At 41.5% G+C, this 13,128-nt stretch overlaps 1 protein-coding gene across 1 annotated transcript in view; it reads right to left on the reverse strand.

Moving 5' to 3' along the window:
* The window catches only part of Adamts20 (ADAM metallopeptidase with thrombospondin type 1 motif 20), a 115,457-nt gene that overhangs the window by 39,107 nt on the left and 63,222 nt on the right, over nt 1-13,128 (reverse strand). Inside the window, exons 20-28 of the mRNA XM_021216448.2 lie at nt 12,080-12,290; nt 11,807-11,971; nt 11,225-11,389; nt 9,916-10,035; nt 8,934-9,041; nt 7,522-7,686; nt 7,129-7,419; nt 6,069-6,230; nt 4,203-4,376 (exon numbers count right to left, since the gene is read on the reverse strand). Coding sequence (XP_021072107.1) covers nt 4,203-4,376; nt 6,069-6,230; nt 7,129-7,419; nt 7,522-7,686; nt 8,934-9,041; nt 9,916-10,035; nt 11,225-11,389; nt 11,807-11,971; nt 12,080-12,290 — 1,561 coding nt within the window. The remainder of the gene's footprint in view (nt 1-4,202; nt 4,377-6,068; nt 6,231-7,128; nt 7,420-7,521; nt 7,687-8,933; nt 9,042-9,915; nt 10,036-11,224; nt 11,390-11,806; nt 11,972-12,079; nt 12,291-13,128) is intronic.

A 13,128-nucleotide genomic window follows, 5' to 3' on the forward strand; every position in this document is an offset into this window, starting at 1 on the left:
AGACTCAGAGAGGCTTTAGAGACCACAGGATGATTTCTTCTGAAAACAGTTAGTGTTTCCAGAGAATCTCATACTGATGTTCATTTCTTGTGAGGCATGTGTCAGATCCTCGTGTACAGATGAGGTGCAGCGTTGTGTAAAACCCACCTACTGTTTCGGGGCAGAATAAGCCCCTTCTCAGCGTAACCCAAGCTATGAAGAAACACATCTTACTGGTTTAAGTTTCCTGGAAGGATTCGCTAGCTGCAGAATGACCGATTCCAAGTGTGACCCTCATCAGTAAGCTTTGGTTTACTCTAACACAGCAAGCTTCAGATATTTGAGTCTCTGGTATTATAGCTCACTTGGCCATTACTGCAGCCGAATTCATGGGAATGCTTTTATGTCAAACACGCATCCTTCAATCGCCAAGTCTCTGCCCATAAAACTGCATATGGTTGAGTTCCAGTGACCCACAGAGTCCCTACTATATAGTACATATATTTCTTTGGAGAACAAATAAATTTATTTTAGAAAGATGTGATATAAATACGACAAGCAAACTTTGAATACGTTTTAAATATGTAACTAAATACAATTTAATACATTTTAAGCTTTATTTTAAAAGTTGACCTCCAGGTGTGACAAGATGGCTCAGTGGATAAACATATTCGCTGCCAACCTTAATGACCTTACAGGCATCCACAGGGTGTGAGAACGGAGTCCTGAAAGTTGTTCTCTGACAGTCACAAGTATACAATGGCATGCATTCACACATGTACACACACAATAATAATAATATTAATAAATAATAAAAAAATTTAAAAACTCATTTACAAACTACTTATTATGTTTGTATGTTTTCTTTCTTTCCAAATTTAAGAAAATAACTCCTGTGGGTACTTTTACTGGTGTTTACAAAGCAACAGCTTTCTGAAGCATCTCCCATATATTACCTTGCTCCCCTGCAGCCGCTGGCTTCAGCAGTGCCAGGCAGCTCGGAGCTGCTCCTAGCATCATCCAGAGTCACAGCTGCAGAGGTGGCAGCCACTTCTTGGCGTTCGCCAGACTTGTTAGGCAAAACCCTTAATGCAGCAAGTTGTGGAGTCAAGTGAGTGTGCTCAGACCACCAGATCATTCCTGAAGCCTGTGTAGCATGCATCCGACTTAAGAGATGTAATGGCTTTTTTCCCCACTATAATCCTATGTGATCGTTCCCTCAGAAACACATTGAAGAAAAGCACCAGAGTGAACGGGTTTCAAAGGGCAAGCTTTTGCTTGAAAAATAAAAACAAAACAAAGCAAAACAAAAACATTCTAAAATTTTATAAGAGAAAAACTCGTTGAGGAATGCTGTTTTCATATTCCCACTGTACTATTCTCAACCAGAACATACCAGAATACACAGTGTTTACTTATCAAACTACCTGGTGAAGACAATCTGGTTCATTCTACCTGGTGAAGACAATCATTCTAGGAAAATGCATTCTGGGGAGTTTTGAGTTGGTGGAGATATACAAGGGAATATTGTTTAAAAAGCATTTCCTCCAATGTTATGTGTGATGAACCTCTTAAAGATTATGCTGGTTACAAACTAACAATCTGTGACTTTAACAATAGTAAGCACCACTAAGTTGTATTCAGTGAGTACAGTCTATCAAAAGAAAATTTAAATGTGTCTAGTAGTTTTGTATTGACAGGTAAATGGTAAACCTTACACTCTTCCATCGCTATGTTAGTTTGCAAAAGGGGATGTCTAGAAGACCGTAGTAACTTACACAAACACTCAGTAAACTTATGAAAACATTCACTTTCAACAGTTAGCTTTTTAATAAGAGACATCAACAGCCTGTTACTAAGACGAACAGCACCAAGGAGAGGGGCCATTCATTCCAGCGTAGCGTTTGTCAGTTGCTTAAAACACGTAGGTACTGATGCAAAGGATAATAATCCAGCATACATACACATTCTGCAAGCGTAATGACGGCACATTGACACACATCGTATGTTAAGATACAATCCATTCACATTGGCTAATTACAAAGATGCAGTTACTCAATTAACAAGCATGGGTTACAATTCATTTATTTTTTCTGTTATTACAACACAAGATTTCCCAGAACATGAAGACAAGTTAGGAATCTTTTCAAACTCTTTTTCTAAAATATTTCAATAATGATTTTATTCACTGTCTTTTTCTTTTCCTTTACAATAAAAAGGTTCAATGTTGTCATTAATTTGTGTATATACACATATATTCCCTTAATTTTCTAACTGAATGAGCAGGGTCTATTGAAATTCATGTCAGTCATGAAAGAATGCTAATCTAATGTATTATAAGAGATATTCTGAAATTTGGCTAATATGTAGCAACACTGAAAGAGTCAAAAAATATATTTATATATACCTGGTTTTGATAACAAAACTTCAGATCCCCTGAGTCCTTTTAATATAAAAGACTAATTGAAAAAATAAATATTCTTCATATAATAACAGAAATCCAGGTACTCTAATGATATATATCTTTACACATGCAAATAAATAAGTTTGTAAAAATTCTGGCATAAACATTTATTGAGATTTTTTAAAAAAAAACTTCATTTTCAAATTATCAAAATATATAAAGATATTACAGTCTTCCACTAGTGCAAAGATTGAATTACTCAATTAGCTGCTTTTGTAACAGTTGTGTCGTACACACTAAAGACCTCTGCAACCCTCTCTGCCTGTTCTGTAACCTCGGGTATCGTTTGCTTGACTGATTATTTCTGTGAGGTTGAAAGGCTGCTCATGTAGAGGACTTAATAGTCATCCAGGTTTCTCACTTATGGCATGGTCTATGCACAAACATCTCTGGAATACAGGATCAGACATTCCAATACAGTACATAGACAAATGCATATACCAGGCTGGGTAAGCGTAGAACTGCAGAGTGTTTAAAATATCAGGTGGAAGTCCATGTGGATCCCTAACTCCTACAGAACATGGCCATGCTAATGCCTATAACTTGAAGTAAATTTCTGTCCGATATTTTAGACATGCCTTTCTGTCCACTAAGCCAATCTTCTAAGAAATAGATAGTAAATATCTCCAGCATTGTGGCTGGCAGAGTCAGCTCAACCACTGTGGTGTAGCATCTGTCACAGATGGTAAGGAACAAATGACTTCACTGAGTACCAGTAAGGCACATGGCATATAAAAATAGCCAGTGCACGTATCCCTGATGAAAATCTAACTCAGAATCATCACAGTTAGGTATTTCAGCACCTATCAGGAAGCAGAGAGGCAGGTGGATGCTTCAAGCTTATCCACTCCCTCACAGGAAAACAGCACCAATGAGCTGAGAAGCAAAGCCACTAGAACCAGGTCCCCAGTTACTGGCTAGGTTTCTCCCTAGTTGGTACAGAATGTCTGGGTTTATGAGTTTAGTTATAAATAGATCACTGTCTCAAATCTAGATTTTATCTGGAAGGTAAATACTCATTTTTTCATGATCTAAAAAAAAGGTGATAAAATGCTAATTCCAATATATTCATGTATTAATTATACTTCCAACCAGATATTTAAAAAATATTAGAAAAAATATTTATTAGCACTATCTATGAGTTTTGTCTATGACTCAAAACATGGAAAAGTAAAATATTCCTAAACCACAGTACATCCACACAGTGGAAAAATGGATATCCATAGTAAATTACTACATGAGTCGTAGTTCTCTATGATGCATTTAACTATGAACAATTTTTATGTAAGCAAATGTCTTTGTCTTCACTATCTTCATATTTCTAAACAAAACAATTTAACAGTGAGGAAGCAAACTTTAAAAGAATGTTATTTGGGTTTAGATCAGTTATTGGGTAGGCACAGACAAAAGCCACATATGATCATAATAAACTCAAACAAGACATAGCCTTACAAGTGGAATGTTAACATTGCGCACAAGTCTGATTAATCAGAGGGGAGGTCAGAGACGTAATGAAAGAAAACATCTCCATTAGTTCAAAATTCACATATAAATACATATGAAACCATTACACATATGTAATTACAGTACTTGAATGAATTCCTGCTCAAAATATCGACTTCAATAAACACGCCAGGACAGTTGATGGTTGGCTTTCAGAAGCAGTAATCAGATGCAAGATAGTTATGAATTTTCCCACTTACAAAGAGGAAATTCAAGTAAAAGGAACATAGTCATAAGCCTACTATAGCTATCGTACCGATTTCCATGGTCCCCGAAACCAGGACACATCTTCAGGGCAGGCGTGCAGGTGACACTGCATCATGCTAGGTGGCTTGGGCAGTTCACAGCTGTGTTCCTGTGTCATTTGGCCATTGGGAAACTGACAGATCACAAATCTTGATTTTACCCCTCCACCACAGGTTTGTGTACACTGGAAATAAGAATAGTAAAGTTTATGCCCATCGAACTTCAAAGAGAATATTATATTTCTTCCATGGTCTTCTTTTCAGGCAAAGTCTCATGCAACCCAGGCTGACCTGGAATTCCCCATGTAGCTGAGGATGACTTTGAACTTCTGACCCTCCTGCTCCCCCATGCACATGTGCAGCACACTTAGTTTATGTGGCCAAATGCACAGCTTTCGTGCATGCTAGGAAAGCACTCTGGCAACAGAGATGCACTCCTAGATAATAAGATGATAATCTTTATTTAATCAATGTTTAAATATTATTTGCAATGCTAGAGTTGGAACTTCCTCTGGGAGAGTAGATTTTTAAAGGGAACTTGATACATTTTAGTTGGCAGCTAAAGTATCCCTTTAAAGAAGGATTTCCAAATTACTTCTGAAGAGAAAGTATATGCTAAGGTCATTCTGAAAAAGCTAAACTGAGTAATGTATCCATCTAAAAGCATTAACTCTTTTCTTTCTCTTTCCATCTAAAACATGGGGGAGGGGCGTGGTTAACCTTCAAAGTTACAGTTTCAGAAGTCATCCTTACATTTATGGCACCTAAGGATGCTTGGGCACAAAGAACTACCTAGTAATTTATTTTAAAGGCTGTTACAGGATATTTGAACCTGTTTCTAGTTAGGGTGTGACTCAGCCCTTAGCACACACCTTTCATCCCTCTGGCTGGAATACAGACACCCCCATAGTACTCACCTTTAATCCCAACTAACAAAGATAAAGTTAGTTTGTAGAAGGAAGCACCCATGTTTGAAAGTGATGTCTAACTGAGTGGCAGACAAAGGGAGGAATCAGAGACAGATGTGACAGAATAGGAGATGCCCAACTTTCAGGAGAAAAGGAAAGAGAAGCTACCTAAAGGAGAGACAGACCGTACAGGAGGAAGAGAGTAGCAGAGGAATACAGTCGACTTCGCGGGGAGCAGTGCAGTCGAGTTGAGAGGGAGAGTGGAGCAGCCCAGAGGGAGAGGGGGGCAGCTTTACCTGGAGCGTTTTACAGAGACAGACTGAAGAGAGAACAAGCAAGAGAATAAGGAGCCAGAAGTCTAAAATAAAGACTGCTAGAGTTAGTCTGAGGCCAGGTAGAGCAATTCAGGGGCCGAGAAAGAAGCCCGAATGAACAGCTGAGCTGAACCAGAGACTGGAAAGAACTGGGAAGGGGAAACTTGTTCAGCAGCGAGACTCAGAGGCTGTAAACATTCTAGGCCTAGATTAGATTGGGCAGAGGCTAGAAGACTCCAGAGCTCGGCCTAGGTTAGCAGATAGAGGCAGTAAGTCTCAGATACAACAAATACTCCAGGAGAATAAGAGATACTTTTACAACAGATGGCTTGCCAAATGAATGGCATGCAATAGAAAGCACGGCACAAATATCAGCCTGGCTTTCTGTACCTATACCAATCTAATTTTCTAAGAAGTCTTTGAAAGATGTTGGTAGCTCACGCACATACCGGTCTGCACATCAGGTTTTGTTAAATAACATCGATCGTGCTCTCTCACAAATGACTGTCACACCAAAGTGCTTCTGCCAAAGGAACTTTTAAGAATATCTGTTTCTGCACAAAATTGTGAGATGAAATCATCCCACAGGGCCCAGAGGCAGGAAGCCCATGACTTTCATCTTCAAAGACGGTATCAGGGGGACAGCATGACTTACTTCTCCCCAGTCCCCATAATTCCAGTGCGGACAAGGTCCGGAGCCACAGTGCTTTGACTCTGGGGGCTTGGAGGCCCCATCACAGGAAGTAGCGCTTCGCCCATCTTCATCCTGGCAGACCACAGCCCTGTGCTGAAGACCGCCCGCGCAGCTTCTGGAGCACTGATGGGAACAGAATAGAAATACCACTGCAAGCTCCACAGGGTGAGAAAGGTGGTGCCCGACTCAATGCAAAGCAGCACTCAACACAACCGGCCCAAAGCAAACCAAGGTCAACAGTAAAATCCTCCCACCCGGAGTCACTGTTCTAATCAAGAAAACCTGTCAAAGCACTTGACTTTTACCAAGGGCCTCATTAAAATTTGACAATGGCAGCACATGGGTTTAATTCTAACAGGAGGCAAAGAGGGAGTGGAGGCGGAGGCGGAGGCGGAGGCGGAGGCGGAGGCGGAGGCGGAGGCGGAGGCGGAGAGGCAGGCAGAGTTTTGTGAGTTCTAGGCCAGCCTGGTCTACATAGCGAACCCCTGTCTTAAAAATAAATAAATAAAAATTGTTGATGAAAAGATAGTCTTTCAAGTTTGCATTAGAAAGTGGCCCCTCTCAAAATACGCGTTAAGTAGAAAGAATTTAAGGTCTCAATGGGAGGGTATTTTAAAGCAGACACCATTCACAGTTACTTGCTGTTCAGCCCTGTCTACCCCATAAAAAGGACCCCTGCCTCCTCAGGACTCACAGCAGCCTTCTGCATAGTCTTTCCACAAGTTCTGTCTCCTTCTCAAAATCCTCGAGTCTTACCTATTACAGGGATTGATCTGGTTTGCATGATATGGACTCTAATCAAGTGGCATTTAAGTGCCTTCCTCAGTAATCACTTCTCATTAGAGATTACCCCAGGGGTTTTTAATCTGCACCAAAATGCTTCAGCCTTTGAAGAGCTGAGCTACTGATCTTTAGATAACATTTACATTAAAAGCATTTGATGTCATTACACCCATATCTGGGAAAGGACTGTAATAGAACTCGGTTACAAAATTAATATAACTCAATAAAGATGGCTTACTGCTCCCCAGGGGCCTGTTCTCCACTGGTTTCCTCTGATTGACAGCTGGACCCCCTGATCTTGATTCTCTCCTGGTTTGTGAGTTAATGGAACATTTTTGCCTGGAACGTGGTTTGGCTGCTCAGAGGAGCTAGGAGATCGGCCGTCTGAGGGTGGGCAGGCTGCCAGGCTACATTCTTGTTCAGTCACAGGACGACCTTCCGGGTCACAGTAACTCTCATCGACCAGTTGGTGGTAGTTCATGCATAAAACACGTCGGGTGGTTTGCCCATGTCCACAGGAGGCTGAACACTGAGATGGGAAAGTTAACCATCATTACAGTGGAATCTATTCCATCCATTTCAAATGCTGTCTTTACATTTTCCATGTCTGCTTGCTCGTAGGCATACTCACCGGTGACCAGTCCCCTGCTTGCCACTCTCCACAAGGGCTGAAGCAGAGAGACACCGCAGCGGGTCGAGGCAAGTGGGCACAATTCGACTCATCTGCCACTTCATCGTGAGCATCCCGGCAGCTCACATAACGGGCCTGACTGCCTCTTCCACAGGACACAGAGCACTTTTAAAAAGCCAGAGGACAGTGAGATCACCTCCCCCACTCTAGTCACCTGTAGCTGTTATGTCTCAGAATAAAAAAGTTGCAGAGAAAGCATATAAGAGGTTAGGCATGGATCCCTGGTTGAGGGATGGGGCCACCCACCCATCTCCAATATTTAAACCCAGAATTGTTCCTATCTAAAGGAAATACAGGGACAAAGTGTGGAGCAGAGACTGTCCCACCTGGGGATCCATCCCACATGCAGACAACAAACCCAGACACTATTGTGGATGCCAGGAAGTGCTTGCTGACAGGAGCCTGATACAGCTGTCTCCTAAGACCAATACAGATTTGGAGGTTCGAAGCCAACCATCAGACTAAGCACGGGGACCCCAATGGAGCAGTTAGGGGAAGGACTGAAGGAGCTGAAGGGGCCTTATCTGGCATCAGCGGTAGGGGAGGCCCTTGGTCCTGTGAAGGCTCAATGCTCCAGTGTGGAGGAATGCTAGAGTGGTGAGGCAGGAGTGGGTAGGTAGGTGGGGGAGCACCCTCATAGAAGCAGGGTAAGGGGGGCAGGATAGGGGATTTGCAGAGGGGAAACTGGGGAAGGGAATAACATTTGAAATGTAAATAAATAAAATTTAAAAAAGAGGATGATATCACACGGCGTTATTTCTGAGTCAAATACAGATAGGGCAGTAAAATTCCCCACCTTAGGTAATGTTTTACATGTCAGATCTAATAAGTTGAATGAACATAATATTTAAAGTATTTAGTCACATGTCAAAATTAAAGGGGCTGAAAACATTTTGTGTAAGAGCATCTTATATAGATATTAAAAACAACCATGAATGACTTTGTTTAGAGAAGTCATCTGATCTCATAATTTAAAACCTGGAATTAAAACAAGCTGAAATAACTAATATATGATAGCTCTCGATTAAAAAAAAAAACAAAACAGGACGAAAATGTTGAGCCAGAAATGCAGTTGAGCCAGAAACTGATAAATGGGGAATACCACATCTGTTTCTCAGCTATCTGGACTACTTCATTTTACAGATTAGAAAATGCATCCTGAAGGTTTGCTCCCCCACACAGAGACTTGGGCTCATGGGAAGGACAGTCATTTTGTCATCCCCAGTCCTAAGCCCTGGAAATCTCCCATGCCATCAAATGCCCGAGAAAGAATGCAGACATTAAAGCCAGCAAAACAGAGCAACTGTTTTACATGTGCAAGGCCTCCACAGAAGAAATGCTGTGTCACTTACTGGGGTCCAAGATCCGTGGCGCCACTGTGCTGCCTTTCCCAGGGGAATGGCTGGTAAGGAGGTGGCACCAACTTCTGAAATAGCCAGGCAAGGTGCAAATATACAGTCCTGTTCAAGAAAAATAGGCCTTAAGGAATGACATTTAACTACCTGCTCTGACTTGTATAGTCCTGTGCCCGGTTTCCCCCAGTCCAACAGTGCTGCATGCTAAACTGCAAAGTGATGACCCACAGACTCTCACTTTCAGAGATACAAAGTGCTGGCAAGGGCTACTACCGACAGGAAGGAGGTGATAATATTGGACAGTAAGGAAGAGATAATATTAGACAGGAAGGAAGAGATAGTATTGCATAGGAAGGAAGCGATAATATCAGACAAGAAAGAAGTGATAATATTGGATAGGAAGGAAGTAATAGTATTGAACAGGAAGGAAGTGCTAGTACTGGGTAGGAAGGAAGAGAGAGTACTGGACAGGAAGGAAGTGATAGTATTGGACAGGAAGGAAGTGATAGTACTGGACAGGAAGGAAGTGATAGTACTGGACAGGAAGGAAGTTATAGTACTGGACAGGAAGGAAGTGATAGAACTGGACAGGAAGGCAACATTCCAATGTCTGTCACCATTCCATCTGACCACTGAAAGGATGAAGCCCTTCAAAACAGCCCTAATCCAGAACATTCTGAATGAATAGGGGGCTGTGCCATGAAAAGAACACTTCCCCAAGTTCATGGGGTTCCCAGTCGCAGACACTATCAAAGAGTGGGAAGATACGAGTCCAATGAACTCTTGTAGAGCAGATAGAGAAAAGAGCCTTGGAATAAATACAAGGGGGACAAAACCAAGAATGGCATATTCTGTATTTTAGAAAGTGCTTCAAGGGGTAGATGATAAGGACAAATATACAACTGTAATTTGTGCTCATCGATAGCCCTTCTATTACATAAGTATTTCTTCTTCTGATCCATGAGGAGACCTCCTTTACCTGTCTGTCACTTGGCCGGCTGGCTGGTGGGCACTCTCTGTCATCTAGCATGGTGCCAAATATCTCACTGATACACTTAACAGCCCGCATCTGGTATCCATGTCCACAGGTGGCCGTGCACTGAAAGGAAACCACAGGTGCTACGGTTTCCAAGGGTGACATAGACCCCCACCTGCTTAGAGAACTACAGCTATACATAGTTAACCATGTACTTTCCTTAGCTGTGCTGACCAACCCTTGGTATCACATGACACTTGTAATCAGTAAATTGAATCGACATGCCTACTTGCTCAAATTTATTGTGCAGATACTACCTAAACACCGCAGTTCACCAAATGCACCATGGCTAATGTATTTTTAAAGCTGTCAGATTAAGATGTTAGGTGAGTCCTGTGAATCCAGATGAAGAAACAACACAAGTTCAATAAAACACAACCCTGCCCAATGATCATATGTTATTATGTATATGTATATGATGTATATGTATATATACGTGCATGTGTATATATACATATATATGTACGTATATGTATATATGCATATATATATATATATATATATATATATGTAAAGTCCCTTCTTTAGAAAGAAATATGTATTTAATTAAAGAAATGAGAGGAGCCTTCCATCAGCATGGCAGCCTCCATGGGACACTGAACTTCCCCACCTCACCTGGCTTGCCCATCCTTCACCCCAGGGCCTCGGGCAAGACTCCTAAGCACCATAGGGGCAATGTAAGGGCACTGACACTGGACATAGTTATGTGTCTGTTGAAACTGATGAAAGCAGATGTTTCCAGCATTTAAGTGAAAGTAAATTCCAAACCAAGGCTGAAGAGTAAGCACGGCAAACCTATTCAGGAACTGCATTTCAGTTCTGCATTTTCAAATATTAATATTATTATTTATATGTGTGTGTGTGTATGTATGTATGTATGTATGTACTACGTACACATGCCATTGTACTTATGTGGACGTCAGACAGCTCTGTGCAGTCAGTTTTCCCCATCTACCTTTTATGAAAGTTCCTGAGATCAAATTCAGAGTATTAGGCTATTTGTAGCAAGTCCCTCACCCATGGAACAATCTTACCAGCCCCTAGGATGTATTTGTAAGTGACACTGAGCCATATCACTGCCTCTCCTAAGAAGAGAGTTAATTATTACAGTTTTCCAGCCTCTCTCTCTCTCTCTCTCTCTCTCTCTCTCTCTCTCTCTCTCTATATATATATATATATATATATATATATATATATATGTATATATATACACAGTTGTGTAGAAGCAGAGAAGCCCCCCTCATATACTCACAGACCCCCATGGTCCTACATGCCAAGAAGCACACGCACGGAGCTCACAGGGTCTCAGAGACTCGGGTTTGGTACTGACATTACAGAAGCCATCCCTCACGGGGTCTTCGCTCCGCTGACACCAAACTTGCCGCTGCTTCATTCCTTTTCCGCATGTGACGGGACACTGAGACATGAACACAGCATCATTACAAAGTGCCACAACTATCCGCCAGCCCTCTACTCCTCTAGAGACATTCGCTGGGTGAAACCAGCCACTCAGGTTTTAACATCTGCCACCCAGGTCTCATTAAAATATCCGTCTGTTCTAGAAGATCCAAAGCTAAGCTTTGGAGACGTGAGTGACCCACCATGCGACAGTACTCCTGCTTTTTTTTTTTTTTTTAAATGAAGGTGGTGATAGACTAAATATCAGTAAATGTTACCGCTGCCCTGATCTTTATAAATGGCCCCAGAACTAGATGGTATTACATGGCTTTCCTGTTTTTCTGATAAATACATTTGGAGCTTACACTCCTGGGCTGTAAGTTCGCATAGCGTGACACTTTATAGCAGTTTTTCTGAGCCATGTGTTTAATGTTACCTCACTCCACTCACTCGTTGCCCAGCTGGGACATGGAAATTCATTGCAGTTCTCCTGCACCACCCGCGGAAGCTCCCGACACTCGTGTTCAGCAAGGCGGTGGCCAAAGCCATTTACGCAGTAGGACTCCCGAGTCTTCTCACCGCCACCACAACTTCTAGAACACTAGAAAAAAAAAAATCAAAATGTTAACCATAATGTATTTTAGAGAGCTAGAAATATTTGATTGGTGAAAGGGGAGGCATCTTTTTTTAAAGACATTTCTTATATTACCTGGGTCCACTCTGAATAATGCCACCTTATCAAAACACAGCTGCCATGGCATGGCTCTCGGCTGGGAGGCTTGAGCTGGTCACTGCAATACTGATCTCCTACTGGGACAGTCTGTCCTTTATGAATGGAGTACTTCATGCAGTGAATGTCTAGGGTCCTGTATCCTTGGCCACACTGGGATGAGCAGTCGCTTTTCCCAGTGATGTGCCACCTAGAGAGGAGATGATAGTACAGTTAGGAACGGTGCTTATGCATATTAGTTTAAATTAAATTTAAAGGCTAGAGCATATGATTTAATTTTTTAAACATTTTAAGAGTTCAGGGATAATCCATTAGAAATTATTTGATAAATCACTGAATTAAGGATGAAAAGTTCTTGTATTGGACCTTGTTGTATTATCTGGAGGAGATCTAGCCTCCTGTTGCCAGAGGGCTGGCCATGAACCTCAGACCAGGAGGCAAGGGATCTTGCCACAGAATGCCAAGAGTCTGAATCTTGAACAGAAACTTCCCTTTCTATTATTATTCAACATAAAGCTAAATGGCTGAATATAAGCTGTGAAAATCACTTTCTTTTAAATAAAACTCAGATCCCTCCTTCAGTTTCGCAAATTTTTAAATAAAATCCCATTGGACTCAGTGTCCATGCTGAGTTACCTTGCAAATAGTTATCTTGGTTTATAATCATTTTCATAACAAGGTGGTCTGCTTTGCTCCTGGGATGACAAGATATGGGGCTTTATAAGTTCAGGGACAGCCTAGGCTATATCGTGAGACAGTGGTTTCTGATTTATTTTTTATTTTTTTTATTTTTCTTGTTTTTTGTTTGTTTTTTTGTTTTTAGCTTTTTTGTTTGTTTGTCTGTTGTCCTAAACAGTGGTTTAGGAGAGTTCCATGTGATCTGGAAGCCACTGGATTCATGAAGATGCTATGTAGTCTTCATCTGTACAGCAGGAGATTATGTCTAAGTGTGCACTTACTGACCTGTAGCTGTAAGTGTTACTTTAGGAGGGCAGCTCAGCCTTGAGCGGTGGGACTCAGTCACTGGG

The sequence above is a fragment of the Mus pahari genome, chromosome 17, assembly GCF_900095145.1.
Source record: "Mus pahari chromosome 17, PAHARI_EIJ_v1.1, whole genome shotgun sequence".
NCBI lineage: Eukaryota > Metazoa > Chordata > Mammalia > Rodentia > Muridae > Mus > Mus pahari.